Here is a 26749-nt window from a genome sequence, read left to right on the forward strand (position 1 = left end):
GATTTTTCTTCAGAGACTTTTTGAAGCTTTAAGTTAATGTTGTCAATTTCTATCTTAAGCTCATCTATCAGTTTGTGTAATATACAAGTTCTTGTCCCATTAAGTGGCAATCTGGGTTAGCCGGCCGTCCCATTTGGGCTGGGTTTCATTAGAAGATGTATGCACCCACCTTGCCCTTGCCAGTGACCTTCCGGACTTTACTTCTTGCACTCATGTTGATAATGATAAGGGCCGTGGAAAGAGGGGGATCTGGCCTCTTTCAACATTAACAGTCATTAGGTTAGTCTCCTCTACTAATGGGAAGTAGTGGTTTGCAGTTGGAATCCATGCACCCCCATCTCTTGAGTCCGGCAGTAAGCAGTTCTGCAAATGAGCAGGATTTGTGTAAAGTTAGCAAAGTAAATGTGAACCAGCACCTTGCGCTTTTCGTCTATCGATAGTTCTCCGGTGTTTTTGGGCTGTACAGCAGAATTTCTGTGGATTCCTCAGTCCGGGGCATTCAATGATGAAAGCTATAAAAGCTATATAATGCCCCTATAGGATTTCCACGCTGAGGGAGAAGCATAGGTTTGGATCAGAGGAAATGTGAGTGCAGATCAGGAGCAAGCAGAGTCAGTTTTAGCAGTTCATACAATGCCAAGGTTTTAAGGGTTGGTCAGTTTTTCAAATAGAATATGCGTACAGTTTAAATAAACTGGGTGTGATCAAATATTAACATTTTTTTATCTAACCAAAGTTAAAATGTAACATAAAAAGGGCCTCAGTGTCAACAATACCTAGGCACCTAATAGTGTGACGGACATTGCTTGCAGGATTTTATAACTGCCGTTTTGGACAACTAACCGCTGTGCCCTTGGGTATATAGGAATATGTCTCACTGTAGATTGGGGAATCTGTGTGCCACCAAACTGTCCTATTAACTTGAGGTTTCCCAGGTCAACACGACTCCAAGGGGAACGCCCTGTGGATGAGTTGGTCAGGGAAATTTGCTTACGCTTTTCCCCCCCAACTCCGCTAATGAGCATCATTCACAAGAAAGAGATGACATTAATCCCAGTTGCTCCTATGTGGATGAGACAACCTTGGTATCCACATCTGCGCAAACTGGCGATGTGCGACCCGATCAAGCGCCCATGTCCGGTCAACATGCTCACTCGGCACGGGGGGACAACAGTATACTCGCAACCTCACTCTATGAACTTGGCAACTTGGCTCCTGAAGTCATAGAGTTTGGACATCTAAATCTACCTCGACGGTGTATGGAAATCCTCAAAGAGGCACGTAAACCAAACACCATACACTGTTATTTTGAGAAGTGGAGATTTCTAAATTGGTGCCAGTCAAAACAAAAACACTGAATAGAATGTAATCCATCATTGATTCATCACATGCTTCACTTGCTAGACTTGGCTAGTATTTAACTGAAGAAAGGTCCACCTAGCGGCTCTATCCGCATACACCACTTCGCAGAGTAAGGTGTCAAAATACTGCACCCTCCTATTTCAAACCCACCATCAGGCTGGGACCTCAATGTAGTACTTGCAAAGCTCATGGGACCCCCTTTTGAGCCTTTGCATAAATCAAGCCTTAAACACCTCACATCTAAAATGGTGGCTATCACCTCCATAAGGAGAGTCTGTGAACTGCAAGCTCTGTCAGTGCAAAACCCTTTCTTTGTGATCCACGAACACACCCTAGGTTTTCACCGAAGTTAGTTTCAAAGTTCCATGTCAATCAGTCCATCGAACTGCCAGGTTTCTTTCAGAACCCAACAAGCTCAGCTGAGAAGAAACTCCATTCACGGTATGTAAGGAGGCCGATGCTTTACTATGTAGACAAGGCCAGACCGCTAAGGAAAATAGACCAACTGTTTGTCTCCGTAGCTCCAGGCAGGGAAGGCAACCACATTTACAAAAACGCCATCTCCAGATGGATACTCAGATGCATACAGCTCTGCTACTCTCTATCAAGCAAAACACTGCCTTTTACACCAAGAGCTGACTCCACTAGGGGTACAGGAGCTACTTTGGCTTTCATTGCAAAGGTCCTGCTGGACGCCATTTGCAAAGCAGCTAAATGGAGCTCAGTACATACTTTTACTCAGCACTATTGCATTGACACACACTCTAAAGCAGATTCTCAGTTGGGACAAGCGGTGCTAAAACATCTATTTGCCACTGTACCTTCTCACCACCCACCACCTTCTCCAAACACTGCTTGCTAATCTATGCATAGCATGTGATCTAAGCAGATTCCACAAGCCACAGAAGGGATACATTACTCGCCGTAATCGTATTTCTGATGCTTGTATCTTCTTAGATTCACATTTGCCCACATCTCCTCCCCTTTGGAGTAGAAGGTGAAAAGATGTTTTCTGAGCTTTATCTGATAGATAATCTGCTTTACTACACCTCTACTCACGCTACACTTCATGCAACCCCATGTCAGAAACAAAACCATCTGAAGGACCTCGATGCGTGAAGCACCATGGGTATAGTAGACATCAGCCTAGGGATAGTATTACTGGCATTCCCTGTCAACTTCCCTTTTTGCGTTTCGAAAACAACAACTGTAATACTCTGCAGCTTCCACTAGATGTCGGCCTATGCATAGCATGTGATCTAAGCAGATGCAAGCATCAGAAATATGATTACAGTGAATAATGTATTATATATGTATATATTTCTGAGGCTTGTGGAATCTGCTTAGATCACATGCTGTGCATAGGCCGACATCTAGTAGAAGCTGCGGAGTATTAGTTTGTTTTTCGAAATTCGAAAATGGGCGTCGACACAGGGCGTGCCAGTAATACTATCCCTAGTGTGACGTCCACTCTACCCAAGATCCCTCACGCATCTAGGATCCTCAGATTGTTTTTTTCCGCCATACTGGTCGGAAGCATCTTGCGGAGTCCCCTGGCCTTAGCCATACTTTTGCTAAAATTATAAAATAATAATCTATTGACATCCTTCCCCACCCCAACGTCGAACTTCGACACTCGACGCCGGCTGGAGAAGAAATAGACCGTCGGCTGCTGCACGACGGATTTGGGCCTCGGAAGGCCGCTGGCCTCGGCCCGGGCCTGGTAGGCCGCTGGCCTCGGCCCTGCAAGTAGGGAGAGTGGGGGGTGGTACATACTCTACACTCTTGGTATATAGGTACACCTTATATATTTCCTACACTTAACAGCCCGCTGCCTCAAGGTGCGTATGGAGGGTACCCCTTTTCAATTCTGCCCCAAGTGCAACCGCAAATACCCTTGGGTCGACAGGCACGCCACGTGCAATCTCTGCTTGCCGAGGGACCACCCCGAAGCGAACTGCAGAGCGTGTAGTAGGTTTAAACCTAAGACACTTAAGGACCGTTCGACGAAGCGTCGGGCCCACCACGCCAGGCAGGCGGCCATGGCAGCGGAGGGCACCTTTAGCGATGGCAGTGACGCCGTACTTTCGGATGGCGAGGGCATTACGGCGTCGAAAGACAGCCGAGCGCAGGTCCCTGACCTCGGAAGGTCGTCCGGCAGGGCGGCTATGGGGAAGACCCCCGGCGACCAAGCACTTCACAAACTACACACACTAAACACACTAAGTCCAACCGAGACTCGACGACGTCGAGTTCTCGGAAAGAGGCACAAACAGAACGGTCCGATTCGGTGTCCTCTGGGCGCTTTCGATCAAGATCGCCGCATGACGCCAGGCAATCATCCACTCTTGCCAAGAGTGCCTCGCTCCCTAGGCTAACAGAAGTTTGATTGTCGGAAGACGAGGACGACTTCCACCCCCAGGCCGCGCTCCAGGAGACCGAGCCCGCAATTAAAGCCAGCGAGGCCCCACGCTCGAAGGACAGGGACACCTCTCCCGATCCTCGACGCCAGGCGTCGAAAAACTCCGGAGCCACTAAGGGACAGGGAAAACATTTTTCTACGCACGGGGAGGGGGGAAAACAGCAGAAGAAACTACCTGTACATTCTTCCACACCTGTGAGACACTCCAACCCCCCCTAACAGACAGACAAGCCCAGTTCTGCTGATAGGTCCACAACCAGCAAAGCTACTCAGGATAAATCCCATAGACTTGCTGAGAGAGTCATTTCCAGTTCCAAAAAATGGTCCAGTGAAGACATAGATAGTGTCATGTCAAGAATGTCTTCGTTGGCTGATTTTTATGATAAAAATCCAGAACATTTCCTCTCGTATGATCCACAAGGGGCCACACCCTCAGGCTCTACTGATCCTATCCCCCCAAGTAAGAAGGCCCGGTTTGAAACCCCGTTGAGGTCTGAACCCTTTGAGGTACAACCTTACGCAACTCCATACTCTTGGTATCAAAGAGAGGCTTCCTTTTGTGGAGACCAAGATTTTGGTATGATAGAAGAGCAAACCGGGACGGGCTACTATGGGGATGATGAGGACCAGGAAGAAGAAGAGGATGACCCGGAAACATACAGAGTAGATTCCCCGGTAGAGAACGAAGCCCCGGTTACCGACTCCCCGGTCGATAACCAGCCCCTCCCAAATGAGGTTCTCGCTCATGCAGCAGAACAGTTCCACATTGACACCCATGGTGTACAGGAGGAAAGGGACTTCGCTGAAGAGTTAGTGGGAGAAAGAAGGCCGGTTGCCCAGACCATCCCTATCCTTAAATCCATTCAGCGGAGAATAGATCCGTCCCTGGTGAACCCTAACCTCACCAGAGCAGTCAATCCCAGGGTTGAAAAACTTTTCAGGGCAGCTCAGTCTGACCCTCTCTATATAAGAGGACATCTGAAACCAGACTCCCTAGTTGTTACCAACACTCGTAAAAGGGCTGGAACACCCTTGTCTTCGTCAGAAGCTCCTCCCTACAAGGAGAGCAAAAGACTATACGGTTTTGGCAGGAAAGTAGCCTCAACGTCCGCCTATCAAGCAAGGATTGCTAACTCCACCACCCTGTTGGCCAGCTACAACTGCCATCAGTGGGAAGAAGTTGCGGCTCTCATAGCCTCTGCTCCTGAACCATTAAAGGGCCAATTAGCTCGGATTTCCGCAGAGGGTAGAGCCGTGTCTGGTTGCATTTTGAAAGCAACCTTCGACGCCGCGGACAACGCAGGCAGATTGATAGCAGAAGGTACTGTTATCAAGAGACATACGTGGTTACGGCAGTCTGGTTTTAAGTCAGAAACTCAGGCATCATTGTTAGACAAACCGGTGGAAGCCGATCTGTTGTTTGGGAGGGCGGTCGAAGACGCACTGAAAAATGCCAAAGACGAATACGAGACACTCAAATCCCTTGGCCAATTAACCAATAAACCCCCTAACCAGAGAGGGAATAGTAATTTTCGTCGCCCACGCGGCCAAAATTCCCAGAGAGGATCTAACTATTCCCAGGGGCAGGGTACACAGTGGAACAACAACCAACAGTCTACCCAGGGTTACGGCAGAGGTAATAGGAGAGGTCGTGGTAAAGGCAGAGGCAGCCCCAGCAAGGGAGGTGGCACGCCTCCACCAAAGCAGTGACGCTCAGTTCAGGGTCCCTTCTCACGCAACCCCAGTAGGGGGACGCATTTCAAACTTCACCCAGGCTTGGGAAGGGATCACATCAGACAGATGGGTGCTGTCAACAGTATCCACAGGGTACTGTATAGAACTACTGCAGCATCCCCGGAACCATCCTCCACGACAAAGAGTACACTCCTTAGAACATCAGAAGATTCTCCTCGAGGAGATCGCCATTCTTCTACAAAAGGACGCGATAGAACTCGTCCCGGGACACCAGGTAAACAAGGGTATTTATTCAACTTACTTCCTTGTGCCAAAGAAAGACTTGACAATGCGCCCAGTATTAGACTTACGGCCTGCCAACAAGTATGTCAAGCCCCAAAAATTTCGTATGACCACGCTACAAGAGGTAATCCCCCCCCTTATTTTCATATTTCCATGTTCCCAGCGCACAGAAAGTACTTGCGCTTCAAGGTGGACAGTCGCCGTTACCAATTCAAGGTACTGCCCTTCGGGATAGCTTCAGCACCAAGGGTATTCACCAAGGTACTGGCGGTGGCGGCTGCACACCTGCGCAGGGAGGCAATCCCAGTGTACCCTTATCTGGACGACTGGCTCATAACGGGGGAAACCCCAGGAATTTGCAGGACAAACATTCAAAGGACTATCGACCTCCTCCACGAATTAGGCTTCTCAATCAACGAGAAGAAGTCAAGCCTGGTGCCAAGCACCTCAAAACAATTCCTAGGAGCAATCCTGGATACCCAGGAGGGGTTGACCTTTCCTTCAGAAGAAAGAATTCGGAATATACTACTGCAAATTCCGCATTATCAGTCCGGTCAACAAATAACGGTACGCAAAGCAATGCGTTTACTGGGCATGATGGCGTCATGCATTTACCTGGTCTCCCACGCGCGCCTGCGCATGCGCCCCATGCAGGAATGGTTGGCGAAACAGTGGTCTCAGGCAAGTGGTCAGTGGGACGATCTAGTGGTCGTTTCGCCAACACTGGTACAAAGACTCCACTGGTGGACAAGAGAGAATCTCGCAAAGGAGAAACCCTTTTACGATCCCGAAGTACAGGCAGTAGTCACTACAGATGCATGTCTGACGGGGTGGGGAGCTCACCATCTCCACTACACAACTCAGGGTCTCTGGTCTCACTCAGTGGCCAAGAACCACATCAACCTGCTAGAGCTTCTGGCAGTATTCAGAGCGCTTCAGGCGTTCGAGCCCCATCTACTAAACCTGTCAGTGCAAATCCGGACGGACAGCACTACAGCCATGTTCTACCTGAACAAGCAAGGAGGGACTCGCTCGCCAAATCTGTCCAAGCTTGCCCAGAAAATCTGGATATGGGCACTCAGACGGAACATCTTCCTGTCATCGCAACATGTTCCAGGGGAGCTCAATTCCCTAGCGGATGCTCTGAGCAGAGACTCCCTCCCAGAGGAACACGAATGGGTTCTTCACAGAGAGGTCGTAGAAGATCTCTTCTCTCAGTGGGGTTTCCCCACTATAGACTTATTTGCCACAAGCGAAAACAGACAATGCCCAGGATTTGCATCCAGGTTCCCCCAACCAGACTCCCAGGGGAACGCCCTGTGGATGAACTGGTCAGGGATGTTTGCGTACGCTTTTCCACCAACTCCTCTCATCAGGAAAGTGGTGAACAAGATGAACAAGGAATCGATGACGCTCGTCCTAGTTGCTCCCATGTGGGAAAGACAACCGTGGTTCCCACACCTACGCAGGATGGCGGTGTGCGAGCCCATCAAACTTCCAGCCTGGTACAACCTACTGTCCCAGCACCAAGGTCAAACAGTGCACCAGCAACCCAACTCAATGAACCTGGCAGCATGGCTCCTGAGGTCATAGTTTGGACATCTCAATTTGCCACAGAGGTGTATGGACATCCTAAAGGAATCTAGGAAACCAAACACAAGGCACTGTTACTTTGACAAGTGGAAGAGGTTTGTTATCTGGTGCCAGAGTAGACAAATCAACCCGGTTGATTGCACTCCTTCCACTATTGTTACATACATGCTCCACCTGCTAGATGCAGGATTGGTTTTTAACTCACTGAAAGTACACCTGGCAGCCCTCTCGGCTTACACCACTTCCCATAGCAAGGTGTTGTGGTGGAAAGTACCAGTAGTTAAAGCCTTCATGGAAGGAGTAAAGAGACTTCACCCTCCTATTTCTAACCCACCACCAGGGTGGGACCTTAATGTGGTGCTAGCCAAGCTCATGGGCCCCCCTTTCGAACCCATGCATAAAAGCAGTCTCAAACACCTGACTTATAAAACGGCCTTCTTAGTAGCTATTACTTCTATAAGAAGGGTCAGTGAAATTCAGGCTCTGTCAGTGCAGGATCCCTTCTTTACTATCCATAAAGACAAACTGGTTTTACGCACACACCCTAGGTTCTCACCTAAATTTATATCAAAATTCCATGTAAACCAGTCCATCGAGCTTCTGGCTTTCTTCCAGAACCCGCAAAGCTCAGCTGAGGTGAAACTACACACCCTAGATGTGCGTAGGGCGGTCCTCTACTAAGTAAACAAAACAAGACCGCTAAGGAAAACAGATCAACTGTTTGTCTCCGTAGCTACAGGCAGAGAGGGGGATCACGTCTCTAAAGGCGCCATCTCGAAGTGGATTATTAACTGTATCCAGCTGTGTTACTCACTCTCTGAAAAGACTCTGCCTTTTACGCCAAGGGCCCACTCTACTAGAGGCATTGGGGCCACTCTGGCTTTCATTGCAAATGTTCCCCTTGACACCATTTGCAAAGCAGCTACTTGGAGCTCTATTCACACTTTTACTCAGCATTACTGCATTGACACCCATTCCAAGGCAGATACACAAGTGGGACAAGCGGTTCTAAGACACTTATTTGCTCATGACCCTTCTCACATCCCACCTCCTTCTTCTGGCACTGCTCGCTAATCTATGCACAGCATGTGATCTAAGCAGATTCCACAAGCCTCAGAAGAGATACATTACTCACCGTAATCGTATTTCTGATGCTTGTATCTGCTTAGATTCACATGCGACCCACCCTTCCTCCCCTCCGAGAGAAGGCGCATGGTTGCTTGTAGTCTTACCTTACTGTCTATCTGCTTGGATTATCTGTACTCACGCTACTCCTCATGCTACCTCATGTCAGAAAAAATACAATCTGAGGATCCTAGACGCGTGAGGGATCTTGGGTACAGTGAACGTCACACTAGGGATAGTATTACTGGCACGCCCTGTGTCGACGCCCATTTTCAAATTTCGAAAAACAAACTGTAATACTCCGCAGCTTCCACTAGATGTCGGCCTATGCACAGCATGTGAATCTAAGCAGATACAAGCATCAGAAATACGATTATGGTGAGTAATGTATCATATATAATATATATATATATATATATATATATATAATATATATATATATAATTACATTACACAGCCACAGTAGTGGCTGTGTAGTTATGGTTAAGTTGCTGTTTCCATAGGAAGAGCACTTTTTGGGTGGCTTATAACTCTACTCCCCCTGGACAAATCCACACCAAACTTTGCAAAAAAAGTATATGGGCCACTGTGAATTCTTTTGCAAAGTTTGGTGATGTTTGGTTCAGGGGGGAAAAGTTATAGGGGGGGTCCCAAAACGTCTTTTTTTCCCACAGACTGAATGGGGGAAAAAACTTTGTGCACGCCTACAGCCCAAACCGCTGGACGGATTTTCACCACATTTGCGGCAGGAGCTTGGTCCCGAAAGCGTGCTTTTGTAAATGTGGTGCAAATCTGTCCAGTATTTTTCTTTAAAACGACCAGAAAGTGTGTCTAAAAAAATTAGTGATATCTATGTCCACTCCGCGGACACACTTCCCTGTTCGCTCCGCGGACAAGATACTGATTCGCTAATCCATAGCGTCATGTCCACGGACATGTGGCGCGTTCACTGATTGGATGTTGAACAGCGTGAAGTGCGTCAGATTCTTTTGCTGCGCCCGCCATCTTTCATTCGTGTTTTGGTGTACGCGGACATCGCCTCTAACACATATAAAACAACACACCATTGCACTTGTTAACCTTATGAAATACTGTTTCGGAAGGTGAGGGTTAATGAGGGTGGGATGGGTTGTGGCAGCAGGAAGTCAAAAAGTGGTGTTTTCTTGTCACCAAAGTCATACAGTAAATTGGAAGTTGCTGCTCAATATAGTGTCCACTAAGTACAGGCGGAGATTTACTGCATCTGTGTTACAATGTATTTAACATAATATTGCAGTCAGACTGGCATCCTAGAGTTTGAAATCTGAGGCAGCCACCTGCACTGTTTGATGGAAACAGCGGGTCTGCAAGTGTATGGGAGGCGCAGTTCTCATGCATGCATTCAGACATGTTGTTGCAAAGTCAGAATGTATTTTCATTCTGAGTGAAGGTCATTTGGTTTGCTTTTTTGGTTGCGAGCTCAGTAGGCCCACGCATCTGACTGAACCCATAAGGGTCAATTGTTTTTTGACCTTGAGCGAGATGGAAAATTCAGCAAGAATGCAGGGAGTGAAAGTTTGCAAAAAATACCATTTGATAAGGTTATGTATTCAAAACGTTTGTAAGACACATGTAATAACAGTTCAAGAAGATTCTTTGGTGCAAGTACATTGCTGTCTGGGTTTAACGAAGACAATGGAGATGGTAAATATCGTATAAGTTTACTTTTGACGACTCTACACCGGCACAAGTTTTAATTTTTTATTACCACAATAATAATTTTGGCAATGTAACTGAGGTACTATCTTTTTGTGTAGTTGTCATTTTTTTTTAACTTATGGAGAGTGCAGATTCTCGGCGTTTGTAGGCTATCACTAGGTTCACCCATGTTCAACGCTATTATTTCTTTAAAATGTCATGTATGACCACATCGATTTGTGTATCAGTTCCAACGTTCTTTTTGTCTTTTTTTAAATTGTTTGGTAAAGGTTGGGTATTGATACGTATTTCTGTTATGTTTTCCGAACAGCTACATTCTGCCGTACTGTGATTGCCATGGATTCCAAATGCCAAGTGATGGCTTCTTTGCACGCCAGATGCATGTACTAGTGACCGGCTGCCTAACCGTCACGGTTTTGTGGGACGACCAGGCCGGACCCATTTGTCCATACGCTGGCGTGGCCATTAGGAGTAACATAACATCTTTTATGGTGGTGTAGGCCGAAGTTCATGCCGACGTCTTGGAAATCACTGTGCGACCGAAGCAGTTGCTTTATCGAAAGCGAATACTTTGCGTATGCGAAAAAGAACAACGTGTGCATCACGATTAACATTTTCGAAGACGACCCAACAAACACGGTTACTATTTGAAAATGGCAATAGTCAGATGATCTTGGACATTTTATTGTGAAATAAAAGTACTTTACAAAATCTAAAATGTTAATGTTTTCTTTTACAAACCAGTTTATTATTTCAAAATGTAACGTGCTACGTTGTATGTCGCTGTGTTCATTTTCAGGTTCTGCGTCACGTAGTTTTGCTTGTTGCAGGCTGCCATGGAAAGCGAAGAGGGACCATGAATGTAACAACCGCCTTCCCTTTCTATGGTGGCCATCTTGGAAAAGGATTTTGTTTTGTAATTCAACGACAAATCCTCTTTTTTAGTAGCACACGTTATTGCTTTGCAAATCTAGATTGTTAATGGCAAATCTTATTGCGTCTATGTCCTTTACGAGAAATATAAAGTAGATGGAGTGTATACGATTTTCTTTTTTTTAAATATGTTTAAACTGTGAAAGGTGGTTCTTAAAGGAACATTTACTTTGTTTACGGATGGCTTTTTTTTTTTCTTAAGGACAGCTAAGAAGGAAAGTTGCAGACGGAAATGAGCAAAGAGGCACCAAACAGTAATATGGGGGGGGTAGGTGGACGGGGGAAAATGTTGTGCATGTGTTATTTGTAAGGTAGGGGCAGTGTTTCTCGTGATCCTTCATTACAGCAGTTGTGCTGTTTCTTGGGGAGGAGGGATGGCCTTAGATCATGTCATTTTCAGGTAACTTTTGCTAAAAGTATGTAATGTGTACTACATTGTTAATGGCTGACTACAAATAAGTGTTGGCGCTGTGCAAGGGAAATGTTGAAGGTGGAAGTTCCTACATCAGTAAAAAATGTATTTCCACACTGTCCACGAGGCATGCATCTTATTGTTAAGTGTGTACGGATTCCCGGACACTTCACCGTGCTGTACGCCAGCATATGGCCATGTGGCATTATCCGCAAGGTGTGCAATGAAGTCAGATGTTACTTTACATTATGGTTACGTGCCACTACTACAAACCGATGACCTTTAGCAAAAAAACTTTGTTTAAAGGGACGTTATGGTTAAGTTGCCCTACTAAAAACCTATGAAATTCAGTAAAAAAAACTTTAACGGGACGTTATGGTGCGAAGTAAAACCGAAAAATCCTTGAAATTTGCCAGTTATGGCAAGCTAAGCAACCATAACTCGTGGCACCACCGTGCACTGCTAAGACTAACACCCAGGACATCAAAGATGACATCACAAATATCATTGATGACATCACTGATGACATCACATGTGCATTTACTTTTCATACAAGGGGTTGTGAATGTAATGTTGGGAAAAAAGTATCGGGGATTATCGAGAGATGTGTAATAAACTACATACTTCAATTTGCAATGTAGTGTTCTAAAGAACATTCCATTGCAGTGTTCTTTCCAGTACAGGAACCTACTCATACAGAAATGTAGGTATTGGCTGCAGCATACACCACAGAGGTGCTACATTTGTAATTTTCCAAAGTTATATAAAGAAACATTTAATGCTTCTGTATCAGACTTTTCCGTACTGTGAAACATGTACTAAGTAGCTAATGCGCGCATTAGTCTATATTTAAAATAATTTACTAGCAATTGAATTCTATACATTTATACTTACGGTCTATTAGACCATAGACACTCCAAAATGGCGGATTTACCAACATGCTGAACCATAGAGTTCTCTTAGTAAAATTTGAACTGTGAATCATGTGACACACAAGTAGCAGTTGGGAGGAGCACATTACATGGCCTGTGAGTCAATATAAACACGAGAATACACCAGTTGGGAACAACTACAAGCATGAGGAAGCTTGCGAGTCGAGCGGAACGCGTGGCGTTTTTCCACCCGTTGGGGTGAGTGGTGCCTGATACCTGGTCTGACCAGATATTGTCATGTATGCTTTTTATGATGTTTTGCACTACTTTTGATAAATAAAAGAAAATGTTTTAAACTTATTAAATGGTCGTGAGTGCTTGGGCAAGTCTTGGCTAAAGTTGGAGGTTCATCCGCCTACCCGTATCTTTTTCCTGACCTCCTTCTGCAATTTTTAGAGCTCAGCCCGCTCTAGCCCAACAGCACCAGCTCAATAATGAGGCAGAGTGCAGTGTAGGGGCTGACAAACGTTTTCCCAATATGTATACATATATATATATTTTTTTAAATTAATTGGTGATTTATATTGTGTTTAATATCAGACTCCTCCAGGTTCTAAGCGCAGTTGATTGAACCTTATTGCATGGCATTGTCTTATTCCCATGGTAAGTATCTATTGCCCCCGATCTATCCTCCTGACCAATTAGGAAGCTATGATTATTAGAATTCAAATCCTTTGGTTCTAAAGATGGCAAATTATCCACTGGAGGTCCACTTTTCCTCATCTTCCTTTTACATCTTCTCAGTTTAGAGGGGAGCCTCAATCCCTCCAATCTAGCGCTGACTGCTCAGTGCGTTCCGCACCTAGGGCCCCCGACTCAGTGTTGAACAAGGTTGCAGAAAAAAAGGAGGATTTTGCAGGATGTTGGAGTCGCTTGGTCGGAGCCTTCTCAGGCAGTGTCCATATTGTAGCTGCGCTGCACCACCCCACCCCCTCCTGTTGAGACATATTTATAACATTGCAAAATAAATAGAGGTAACTCGAAACAGAGGCAGCACGTTCTGAGACAGTTAGCATAACATTGTAAACATTTAAGGGCTAGTTAGTAATGGCAGACCTACAGGGTTTGAAATTGAAGAGGTTCATGTGAAAGGGACTTTAAAAAATGCAAGTAGTAAAGACATTATAGCATTAAGCATTATAGCATTAAGGTACTCTAGTGAGTGAACCTTACAGATGTTTGCCTGTTTCTATTCACAGCGAGGACCGTATAGATCCAATCAAGTGGCTATACACCACTCCATAGTGTAGGGTCGAAAGAAATGGCCTGGATAAGTCAAGCTGGTGAAGGCTGACTTTGCATAAATAATTAATTGGTGGCTTAAAATTGTACAACCCAGATTGGGTGCAGGTGAAAGATTCAATCCCGAAGATGGTTAATAGATTGTTAGGCTCTCAGAAGCGTAGAGCCACACAGCTGACTAGCTCATTTTTACCAGTAGCCATATCACCACAGTGGCCTGAAAGTACTAGAAGCCCCAGATGAAGTTCCACAGATACTCTGAATCTAAGGAACTAAACATGTTGGGCACTTGAAGTGGCGTTGTCCCTACAAAATCTAACATTTTAGCTGCATTATTTGCACATTAAGAGATGTTTACAGGAGGACGGTAACATTTTGTCACTACACTTTGCACTTTAGGGTTTGTTTTAGTTCGTTTTTATTTTTTTTTTAATTTCAATTTTATTGGTTTTGCAAAAGGTTGACAATCAAATATATGCAAGTTACATCTCGTGATTCAAAAAGGCGAGCCTTTACATTGAATTACATTCTCTTTTATCGTATGTAGAGTCTTTTTAGAAATCAGATAGATAACAGGTAAGAACAACAAAACCCATCCCTTGTTTCTCATTATATCCCACCCCCCAACCCCCTCACATAAACTCAGACCTGGGAACGAAGAGAGCATTAAAGAATACTTGTGAACCGACATTGTACTCGTGACTTCGGGCAAAGAAGACGCACAATGATTCAAAATCCCAGTACCACAGACTCGTCATGCGATAAACCAAATTGATACGAAACTCAACAGTGTTTTGCACACAGTTCCTTCATGCAGCATATGTGGATCAAAACTCAGACCAGGCGTTTTCAACAATATCACGATTTCCGTGTAAGGCTGCAGTCATACATTCCATTCTATAAATGCTCAATGCGACCGCCAGCCATTCAGTTTTGCTGGGGAGTGCGGGCCTCTTCCATGTCATGGTAAGACATGCCTGTGCAGCCATCAGGAGACCCTGCACCATCTTGCCTGCCTTCACAATCTTGTCATCTGATTCAGTTAGGGCAAACAAAATGAGCAGTGGCTGCTTCTCTCTGTCTTCCTCATCCAGGTCCCTGATCCAGCTGAGGACCTCTGACCAATAGGTTTGAACCGATGCACATCCCCACCACATATGCCAGTAATCGGCTCGCTTCCCACATCCCCTCCAACAATATGGGCTTATTCCCTGATACATTTTGGCAAGCCGGGTTGGGTCGTATTGCCATCTATATAATAACTTAATGGCGTGTAATTTATACTGGCATGATAAGGAAGATTTTGCCGTTCGTCTGCATATTTGCAACCATAGCTTTGATGAAATTTGCCTACCCATGTCTGATTCCCATCTGCCTTTGAGTGCCAGGGAGGGTTTGATATCAATTTCAATCAGTGCAAGGTACATAGCACTTATCAGACCCCTGGAGCCCGTGCATGAGTCGAGGATTTTCTCAAACGGTGTAAGATCTCTCTGTAACTGCTCTTTCCATATTGGTCTAGTCATTACCCCCTTGAGTCTCAGATACAGAAAGACCGAGAGTGTACCTATGCCAAGGGCCTCTTGTAATTCCTGAATGGTTATGAACGAGCCGTTCCGGCGCAATTGGCCTGCCCTCTCCAGCCCCACCTGGTACCAGGTTTCAAAGCTTCCCGGTTCAGGAATTGCGTCGCGAATCCCGGGTGACCAAAGATGTCCCAGGGGAGAGGGCCATGTCGTGACTCCCACCATTTTTTTGTCCGGCTTCCATATTGACCATATTGTGCCTATGATCGGGTGAGATTTAACGCCATTGCGTAATTGAGGCCCAGGCACCCATAGCCATTCACATAAGATAAAGGGGCGGAGATGGTAGTTATCGAGCGCTATCCATTGTGGCTCAGACCGCTGTCTGAAGTGTGGGACAAGGACCCTGAGTTGGGTCGCTCTATAATATGTTTCAATGTCTGGGAGACCCACCCCTGCGTTGTCCTTTCGAAGTTGGAGGAGGGATCTCGGGATTCTCGGCTTTTGACTTTGCCATAGGAAGGTTAGTAACAGCCTCCTCGTATCCGTGAAATATTCTGGGGGCATTTTGATGGGGAGCATTTGGAATAAGTATAATATCTTGGGGAGAAGGACCATTTTTATAGCATTTAGACGGCCTAGCCACGAGATGGTAAGCTTGGACCACCTCTGGACATCTTTTTGAAGAGCTAATGACAATGGAGGGAAGTTGGCCCCGTATAGGGATCCCAGATCACGGGTGACGTTGATGCCCAGGTATCGGAGTGTGGTGAAGCTGACTGTTACTCCCAAGGGGGCGAAGCGTTCGGCCTCAGAGTCTCTACTTCTGTCAATCGGGAGAAGGACAGATTTCCCTGTGTTAATTTTCAGACCCGCCAGCTGGCCATATTCTTCAATTATGCGGAGCGCAGCCGGGACCGATTCTAGGGGGTCAATCACATGTAATAAGATATCATCAGCGTATAGACCCAGTTTGTATTCTAGATCGCCCACTGTGATACCCTTTACCCTATTATCACTTCTCAACTTTTGCGCCAGTGGCTCAAGTGACATTACAAATAGGATCGCTGACAGTGGACAGCCCTGCCTTGTCCCCCTTTCCAGAGGAAACCAACGAGAGTAGCCTCCGTTCACCGTCACCAATGTTGTGGGGGAACTGTACAGTGCTTTAATGGCACAGCAAAGTTTTGATCCCAGCCCATATGACACCAGTACCCTTTCTAGAAAGTCCCATGAGACCCGGTCAAAAGCCTTCTCGGCATCTAAGGACAGAAAGGACGGGTCCCCCTCCATTTCCTGTGCTTCATGGATTAAGTGCAGCGTTTTCCGCATAGTGTCCGCGCCCTGTCTTCCAAGGACAAATCCGACCTGGTCGGATTGTATCAGCCTAGGGAGGTGTGTTTCAAGCCGAGCCGCAATCACTCTAGCGTATATCTTAGCATCGATATTGAGGAGGGAGATGGGACGATAGGAGCTACAGAACCTGGGATCCCGACCCTCTTTCGGAATAACGGCAAGAAGGGCTTGTGAGAAGGACGGAGGTGCTTGGCCTGTGTCAAAGATGTGATTAAACATGGATGCAAGAAAGGGGGCGATGAGGGGGGAGAACGTCTTGTAGAACCCGGGCGTGAATCCATCGTCGCCTGGGGCCTTTCCCGCCGTCAATCTCTTGATAGCGTCTGTAACTTCCTCTTCCGAGACTGGCGTTTCTAGGGACGCCGCCTCCGTGGGTGTGAGTGTGGGAAGCCGTGTTTCCTTCAAGTATGTGTCTATACTTCCTATATGGGGGGGGGGTCGCACATGTATAAGTCTTCGTAAAAATAGGCGAATGCTTCCTGTATGTCTTCCGGGGATGTGACTATCGTGTCCGTGAGGGTACCATCCGTTCTTTCAATTAAGTCAACCCATCTCTCCGCCTTCTGTGCACGAAGACGGGCTGCCAACAGGGCGTCAGCCTTGTCGCCCTTCTCATAATATTTTTGTTTAAGGTACTGTAAGGTCTGGGCTGTTTTTCCCACAATAAGTATTTTCAACTCTTCCCTGAGACGCCTGACCTCAGCGATATACTTGGGTCTCTCAGATGGAGAGGACTGTGCCATTTCTTGAGCCTTCCCGAGCCTCTCCCTGATACTTTTCTCTATCGGAGCACGTTCTCTTTTTTTTTCGGCTCCTTCCTTAATAAGTACTCCCCTCAGGGTTGCCTTAGCGTCCTCCCACACGTTTGTCTTCCCAACTTCCCCAGTGTCATTGGTAATAAAGAATTGCTTGATCTCGGTTTCAAAGGTTTCCCTGAAGACCGAATCAGCCCATAGGGCGTCGTTACATCTCCACTTGGTGTTACGGGGGGCCAGATCATTCCAAGATATATCCACCATCACCGTATTGTGATCCGTCCATGCAGAGGGGTGTATAGTGGCCGCCTGCAACGTGTGCAAGAGGTGCTCTGAGAGGAAGACGTAATCGATGCGCGTGAGTGTGTCATGGGGGAGAGAGTGGAAGGTGAAGCCTCTTTCCATTGGGTGCAAATGGCGCCAGCAATCAGCGAGGCCAAAGAGATCAAGAGTTATTTTAATGTCTGCCTCATTTCTGGTACTGGGTGGGTCTGCTGCATCGGTTCTAGTTTGTCTGTCCAATGAGCTGTCCATCCATGTGTTGAAGTCCCCACCAAGAACCGTGTGTCCCCTAGCCATCCCAAAGACTTTCTCAGTGATTTTATGAAGGAATCTGTTTTGCCCCTGATTAGGTGCATAAAGCATGGCAAGGGTGACTATTGTGCCCCGTATGTTTCCGGTGACTATGAGGGCTCTCCCTTCCCTATCTGTCCATGTCTCCAGAATTGAGATCCGGAGGCTTTTGCGTATCAGAATCCCCACTCCAGCTTTCTTTAAAACACCAGAGCTCCAAAAGGTGGGCCCAACTTCCCGCAACGGGATCCCTCTCTCCTCGCCCTTTCGATATCGCGTTTCCTGAAGAAAAAGAATATCTATTTTCGATTTCCTGAATTCTCTAGCCACCATGGATCTCTTGTGGGGGAGTTCAAACCTTTGACATTAAGTGTGCAAATACGTATCGTGTCTGTACAGAGCGTGGGAGCCATCTTAAGTTGTGGACAAGTGTGTGCGCGTCCAGTACGTCTGCCTCAAGGCCCTTATCATGTTTCTTGTTAGAGTATGTGGTTCGTTTTCTTTGCATTGGGTCCCGATTCTTCCCATAGGGGTCAAAAACTGACCCGTCCAGTCCCTACAAAGCCTCTTTGTATTCCCATATTTTGTTTTCCCGCTCCTCCGGTCTGAACTGTGACAAAATATGTGTTCCCCTGCCATCCCTCCCTCCCCTCCCCTCCCCCCCTATCCCATCTCTGTTCAGCGCCCGACCCGTCTGGGTTAACATCACCCAGTCGATCCCGGACCACCAATGGGGACCGCAGAAACAAGCGGTCCTATCGTAATATAATCATATATAACAGTGAGCCCCCAACCAACAGCTCTTATACCAACATCAACATTTCAAAAATCAAAATCTTAATATCGACCCCCACAGAGGCGTCATCACAGCGTGGATATTACCTCATATCCTTCTCTGTGCGCCTCGTGCCTGCGTGACCAAGTGCACCGTGCATACAAGAGGATTAACATATTATAAACTAGGGATGTGTCGCGGGAGTCAGGAGCAACAATGGTGTGTCGTGCAGGCATCATCCCGGCCGACATATCCTCCTGGCTTCGTGCCACTCCGGGCTATGCCCAGGTGGCCTGATCAAGCATTAACACTCAATATAAGGGTCCATTGCCTCAAGCATGTCCTGTGAGTTATTCATTCTTCAAAACTTCCTGGATCCCTGGATCCGCCTACGGCGGGGACCCTTAGTATGCCATTCACCTTCCTCCTTTTTCGACTCTCCATGGGAGGGGCCCTCTGCCTGGTCGCCCAAAAGATCAACTGTACAATCTGCAATTTCCTTTTCCGAGGCCAACTTTATTGTCGAGCCCTGCCATTCAAAGTTCAGTGAGAACGGGTAGCCCCACCGGTATCTGGTTCCTTCAGCATCTTCGTAATCGGTGAGCATTTCCTCCTCATCGCAAGCGTGAGTGATGATAAGTCCTGATAAAGAGAGACGGTCGCATCACCCATGGAGAGTAACGGGGCATGTCTGGCTTTTTCCAAGATCCGTGCTCTGTCCGCATAGTTATGAAATCTGGCTAGGACTGAGCGCGGGCCCCCTGCTCTGCCACCCGCTCTGTGGATGCGGTCGATTTTAGGCTCATCTATCAGATCGTCCTGGGAGAGGAGCTTTAAGATGTTATGGAGAGTCTGTTTCAGATCCGTATCAGTTTCGCCTTCCTTTTCGGGGATGCCCTGGACGCGTATATTGTTACGGCGTTCTCTGTTTTCAAGATCGTCCACCTTTAATCGTATTTCCTCTTCCCTCTTCCCTATGTTCAATTTCCGCAATGCAGTGATCCATCTGGGCTTCCAGCGTATGTAAGGAGGTTTGGTTGTGCTCGACCTGCTCCACTCTGTCTTCTATTTTGTTCATCCTTTGAGTGATTTTGTCAATCCTGCCTCCTATGTCTGCCCTCATGCTCCTCATCTCCGTTAGTAAATCAGCGACATCTCCTTTGGTTGCAGCGGCGTCTGAGCCCTGGGACAACATCGCTTGCTCGATGCAGGGCTTCGGGTCTTCCTGAGGTGGGGCGAACTTATACTTTGCGAGTTTGCCCTTAGGGTCCATGGGGAGCGGGATCCTGTTCGATGACCGCGTGGGCGTCCACAGGTTGTGTGTTCTCGTGTTACCCTTGCCGTCAGCAGTGGAGAGATATGACCAGGGCAAGATGTTGTGAGGGGATCCAACCGCTAGGAAAACCTTTAACACGCTCCAAAGTACTAGAATTAGGGCTTCATGGTGGTTTCCTGGGATGCCCAATACTGGGGAGCAGAAGAGAGGTCGGGGATGGCAGCCCCCGCGCTTGAACCCCTTCCAGTGGGTGCTCGCGGCCTCCTCGGGAATTCCTCGTGCTCAAGGTCCGGGCCAGGCAGGGTGTAGAGGCGATAGGCCTTAAGATCGTAGTGGAGGGCGAGGAGGGCACACGCCCTGCGTACCAGGGGCCCAACCCTCAGCCCACAATGGCCTGGGAGAGATTCGAGATGAGGGGCTCCGCCCCGGTGTCCTGGGGCGAGGATGCAGCTGTCCCCACCAAGTTCAGGCGCCTCTCTCTCACATGGGCTCGCAGAGGGAAAGCTATCCGGGCCGAGCGGGCAGAAAGACAACGAGGCGTCGTGGTGGATCCCAATCGCTCCCTTCCACCGCCACCTGGGTGCAAGTGTCAGCAGCAGCAGCCGCCGGCCCTTGATTCGTGCTGTCCGGGTTCGATGGTCCATGGATGGGCCCGCTCTGGGCGCGTGTGGACTGCCAGAATTGCAGCGTAGTCCGGGAGAGATCATACGCGGGGGCCGGAGACTGGGCCGCTCACTTCCGAGCCTCGCGGGTGAGAGCTCGTCCTTGGGGACCGCTCCTCCGAGAGGTATGGTTTATGGGGCCATGTGTGCACATACCGTATAGCGGTCCCCAGGAAGAACGAGAGTGCACGTTATGACGCGCTCCACGAAGCCGCGCGTATCTCGGCACAGCATGCAATGGCAGCTCGTAGGCCCCGTCTGCGCTCACTCGGCGTAGGTCACAGGAGAGGATATCTCCGCGAAGCGGGCCCCGATTTTCGTCGGGTTTGCTCCTGGTGACGCCTGGACCCTTCCGATGCCAGGTTCCGTCGATGTTGCGGCCGGGGGGGGGGGTCTCGTGGTGGGGGCTCAACCCACTTTTCGGGACCCTTGCGCTGAGCCTACACGGAGATTGCGTCCATCCGTGCGCCCCCTGGTGGCCGATCCGTACAGTTAGGTTTTTAAATGTATGTATTTGTATGTCATTCCTGTTGACGATTTTAGAATATGTATGCTACAGTATTTTCAGTATTAACTTGCTGGTGTTGATTGTACTTGTAACTAATTAATAAATAACCAAAGGTAGACATATTCCTACTTGTTATCTATTGATTTCACCTGTATTAGCAGTACAGGAGGTATTGTTATATTTAGAGGTTACGATTACCAGGGATAACCTTTGTGGTGCTTATCAAATATCCTCGAGTCTCCCATTGAATGTATTAGCCCTAGCCTCTTGTATACTCCCCTGCCAGGTATCCTCCCACAATGTCAGCTGCCTGGTGTACTCCCCTGTCAGGACTTCTTATTTATTTTACTGTCCTTTGCACTATATATATTTGCTTATGTTAACACTTGCTGTAGCTTTCCCTCACATTGACATTTCATGCATCTTTACTTGCTTGGGGCTTTTTGTTGCACTCTGTCTCGTCGGCATTCAGATATTTTGCTTATTGGAAATCGAATCAATATTGGGGCTGATCTACATTCAAACCACTTCTGAGCATTGTCCATATTAGCAATCTCATACCATTCAGTCATATTTGGTATTTGGTTCCCAATGACTTTGGAAAGACTCACTGGTCGCTCACGGTGTCTACGACTCATGGCTTGCCTCTGCGATGAAGCTTCCTCGCTGGGTTGGCTTCTTACACAGTGCAGACATTCCCCCAGTGTTTCCGACAGCTCTGCGGTCACCCCCGGCTTTCCTCCATGACCTTGATGGAGAACACTGCTTCTCGCCATGACCATACCTCCAGGAGCTCCGCAGCGGCTCCCAGTGCTTCCACGATCCTTCAGGTGTGCCTGCCGCGCCTCTCCTCTTCACTCGCCATGCCGGTATGTGGTCTCATGTTCGCGAACAACCGCAAGGATTTGGACGTCTTCTTGCGCACTGCTTTCTCCTGCACACTGCACTGCACGGCCTCTGCCATTTTTAAATATCCTGTGCACCTTAGGCCCAGTAAAACAACAAGCCTGTGCGTTAGTCTTCAGGCTTCTATTGATCTGCATAGACTCCTTCCTCCTCTTCAAGTACCAGAGGATTTATGGGAGTTGAAGTCCATAGATGTTGTGGGATTTAATGGATGTTGTTCAAAAGTCTTGCATGAAGACACATCGAAACCAGAAGATGTTATGCATGAATTGTGAGTGTTTGAGTCATAGATGGAGGTTTGACTGGAGGGATTCAAAGGTATGTTTTCTGATTTTTTTGATAGGGTGGAACTGTTAAGTGACAAGGCATTAAGGACTTGGGTGTTATAGGATCTTCCTCAGGGAAAATGGGGCAATACTGCGTCTCATCCGATGTAGTCACCACCTCCCCCAGTAGTTGTCTTCTCCCATGTGATCCTCCTTCATATAGTCACCCTGAAGGTCAGGATAAGGTAGCGGCTGCCATCCCCTGGTCACATGGGAGGAGGTCACTGCAGTGGAATAAGTGATCACTCCACTGGATTCATCACCTGACACTTGTTAATCCCCGCCTGCGCTATATGATATGATATTATATTTGTATCGCGCCCATAGACAAGTGTTTCAGAGCGCGACGAGGCAGGGAAGGGGAAACAAGGGAGGACAAAACAACGATCTTACTGGGCCCAGTGATATTGAGAACGTGCACGTGCAGGGGAGAGGGAAGGGGGAAAGTGCGAAGGGAAGGGGGAGTGGAAAGTGCTGAACACTTGATAGAACAACAACAGGTAGTGCGGCCAGCAGTTGGTAAGTGTGAGAGTAAGGTGTAGACAACAGGTATCTGATAAGTGCTGGAAGGGGACTGTAGGGTTGCAGATACAGACCCAAGTGCAGGGGTTGCTAGGAGGCAGTGCGTTTATATGGCTGGGAGGGCAGGGATCTGGGCCCAAAATCAGAGGGTAACCAGGTGCCCAGTGTCAAAGCAGAACAGATTAGCATGGGAGAGGAAGAGCAAAGGCAGAAGCAAAGAGGAAGGTCTTGAGGTGCTTCCGGAACCGAAGATGGTTCTCCTCAAGTTTCAGAGAGGCAGGGAGGCTGTTCCAGAGGGAGGCTTCAGCCAAGGAAAGGGTTCTGTGTCAGACGTGGCTGCCTTTTCGCGCTTGCCTATAATGGGTAATAGCTTAATCACAGGTTGCCCAGAATGCCGCAGTCCGGCTTGTATTTAAAGTTCCCAAAAGAACACATATCTCAGCACTGTGCAGGTCCCTGTATTGGCATCTAGTGCAGGAGAGGATCAACGTCAAGATCCTGTGCCTGGTTTTCAGATGCATGTTTAACCTTTCTTAATTTTACCTGGCTAATAAACTGAATTGGTATCAACCAAATCGACCCCATCGATCCTCTGACAAGCGGTTGCCTGGTGTTCCTTCGTATTGTTGTTCTTCGAGAGGTGACTGAAGGTTTTCAGTGTATGGTCCAAAATTATGGAACTCTTTTTTCCCTTGCAACTTCGTAGCATCTCAGAGCTTGTGGGATTTCCAAAATCCCTTAAAACGTTGGTTGCATAGAAATGTACAAGCTGTAGAGCTTTGCTGTCGTGTTCCTTTGGAGACAAGCATTTGTAGTACCACCTGAGCCAAGATGCAGTTAATTCTGCAAGGTTTACTAGCGCTATATAAATATCAAATATTTGATTACAGCAGACTCTGTTTCTGGAATGCGCATGCTAGTCTGTAGATGGTATGTTGACAAAACACATTTCAGCTGCTGGTGTGTCAGTAGACGGGGACTGACAAAATGCACATGTGTGAACTATACTTTTTGCCTTTCTGCTTGTCAAGCCTTCCAGCTGTGGGTCTTCTTCCATGCAGCTCTCCCATGGACCCACAATCCCTTCTTGGGATTATTGTTTTTAAATGCCAGTTTCTCCTTCCCTTTGATGTAGTGTGTCTTCATTGGTTGCACCTGGGCTGCAGGGCTTCTCTTTTCCCTCACAGAGCCATGTGGTGTGTCAGTGGGCTGGCCAAAAGCCATGGCTTGCAGTCATTTCTTTTCTTATTTGGATGTTTTAATGGCAGACTTGGCTGCCTGTTCACACTTGCCTGCTTGAGTTTGTAAGTACATGGGAGGGGGTTAAAATGTTTTTTATTGTTAATTTGTTTTACTAGTATTTTCAAAATATCCTGTGAATTTGTGGACTCTGTGGACCCGAATGGGGTTGCGAATCCGAACTCAGGATCCGCCTAAATCTCTCCACCCCATGAATGCGGCTTTGGGATTCCAACAGGGGCATCTGGGGTGGCACAATGTGGCATTCCCAAAACATACAGACTTGGAACTCACCACAGAGCCCATCATAGCCATAACTACAAAGTCTAAAACACTGTAATATATCCCCATTACAGATATTCCTCGGTCAGTTCAAATGATGGGTTCCCAAACTCAAGAATTAAAAAGGTGCAAGTTGAAAGAGAAACTGATATCTGCTGTATCAAAACATTATTAATGAATACTTGAGAAGTAAAATGATGTTTAATCTTTCAGCAGACCATGATATAATGATTATGCCTTTATTATTTATGTCTTGCAAACAGTCATAACCAAATGATTATCATGTGATTCTGAGAAACCTAGTACGTAGCCTTTTGCTTATGAATGCAATGTATTTTAATAGTTTGGGAAATACATTGAGAGGAGTTCTCTATGCCATATGGCATATAAAGAAAGTATTGTAATATGTGAAGAACTTGAAACATTGGGAGACACTGGAGTGGAATTTATATAAGATTATTAAAGTACCTGTTGCTGGTTTTCTTTCAGGCTCTTCATCTGAATGAGAACTCAAGGAATCTATTACAGTTTTTTCAACAAATGATCACTAACAATATCCTTAAAGTTGGTGACAAGTGAGTGTATAAAAGTCTGCATGTTTGATATTCTGTGCTCTAAACAAAAGCAGAGATGCAGTTAAATTGTCAACTTAAAATGCTGTAGGTTAGTACTTAGAAGGGGTTTCTAACAGCTGTGATGCATTCAACGAATCCGAAAACTGCCATGGTATATTAATGATGAGATCACTCATTTTAAAGAATTGGCCTTTAGTGCATCTATGTGTAGAACTAGCCAGGCAGGTTATGCTGGCGATTTTCCAGTATTACTTTGAATCTTATGGGTGGCATGTTATGTTCTTGGCAAGGTGTGTTGTCAAGATTCCCTAGTTAACATACTTTGTGCCAATCATGAAGAAATGTGTGTACAGTATAATGTAGTGTGCGTTTTTGGCTCAGGATTAACTGTAGATGTCTGGAGAGCATGGGTCTGTTGGCGATCCTGCTTTTTAGCTTGCAGACACTACTTTGAAGAATTCCGATTTGGTGATGGGACTGAAGCGGTTATCTTTTGGTGGTTTTGCAATGCTCTGATAGTTTTGCGCTCAGATGAAGTTCTTCCTTTAGGCAGCTGCCATTTTCCGGTTGTTTTTAGTGAATTTATTTCCATCCTTTAGAATCATGCCTATTTTTGTGTCCAGTAAGGCGCACTTCTTCAGAGCTGTTTGGGTAAAGCTTACATATGGTGACTAGAGCAGGTATTTAAAGGCACTACTAGAGAATGTTAGATGTGATGGCAGCACATGCACATGTGAGTACATCTTTAGCATCTGGTGACTACTATACCAGCCATTCAATGGTGTTACTGGGGCATATGAGGCTGAACATGATGGCAGCAGCTGGGAGCCTATATCTTACTTATGGTGACTTACCAGGCAAATGATGCTATTATTGTGGAATGTGGGTTTTTCACTTGGAATGTCATAACACCTGCACATATCTGGCATACGGAGGCCTTATTAGGGATGGGAGACTACATATAATGGTAACACTTGGGAGTGTATGCCTTAGCATTTGTTGATTATACCTGGCATATGATAGTCCTATGAGTCACCACCTGGCATAAAATGGCGGCAGCTGCCCATGTGGGATTATACCTTGCACATGGTGAGGCTGGACTTGGCATTTGACAAGAGAGACCTGTCGGTTTTGCCAGTGCTATATTTCATCATTCCTTAAATTGTTTAGAGTTATTGAATACGTATACTAGTATAACTAAACAATGTGCATAACTTTTAGACGTTTATATAAGTAACATTACTTGGATTAAAGCACTTGTCAGAGAGTTAAATTCCTGCACCTATTCCAAACAGAATACAGTAATTGTTAGCTAAATAGTTTTGGTGTTTAGAATGAGACTGGCTAATATGCTTAGTAGCTCAGTATCTTTCTATTTTGAAGGTGTTCATTATTTCTCGTACATGTGAGCCATTATTTAATAACATTATGCCTCCAAAGTGGTTTAATCAAAACTGATATGTCAATATCCTGCCGTGAATTGTGACTTGAATCTTCCTTACCACGTTGATAGGTGTTTTGTACAGTGTCGTGGAATCCCACAAGGCTCGATCTTATCAACAGTTCTTTGCAGTTTATGCTATGGTGACATGGAAAACAATTTTTTCAGTGGAATACAACAGGACGGGTAAATTCTTTTTGTTCTTTCTAGTGACAGCAATGTTTGAAATTGTCCTTATTTTTACATTATAAGTTACATTCTTTGCTGTTCTTGCCGACCTTTGCACATGTTCTTGTTGGTTTTCCTTCATCTTACTTATTCCAAAACCATT

General features: G+C 46.5%; 1 protein-coding gene across 1 annotated transcript in view; it reads left to right on the forward strand.

Moving 5' to 3' along the window:
• The window catches only part of TERT (telomerase reverse transcriptase), a 679541-nt gene that overhangs the window by 312332 nt on the left and 340460 nt on the right, over positions 1-26749 (forward strand). Inside the window, exons 8-9 of the mRNA XM_069613652.1 lie at positions 24892-24977; positions 26491-26604. Of these exons, the coding sequence (XP_069469753.1) occupies positions 24892-24977; positions 26491-26604 (200 nt within the window). The remainder of the gene's footprint in view (positions 1-24891; positions 24978-26490; positions 26605-26749) is intronic.

Source organism: Ambystoma mexicanum, chromosome 5p, assembly GCF_040938575.1.
Source record: "Ambystoma mexicanum isolate Mex_15411 chromosome 5p, UKY_AmexF1_1, whole genome shotgun sequence".
Taxonomy (NCBI): Eukaryota; Metazoa; Chordata; class Amphibia; order Caudata; family Ambystomatidae; genus Ambystoma; species Ambystoma mexicanum.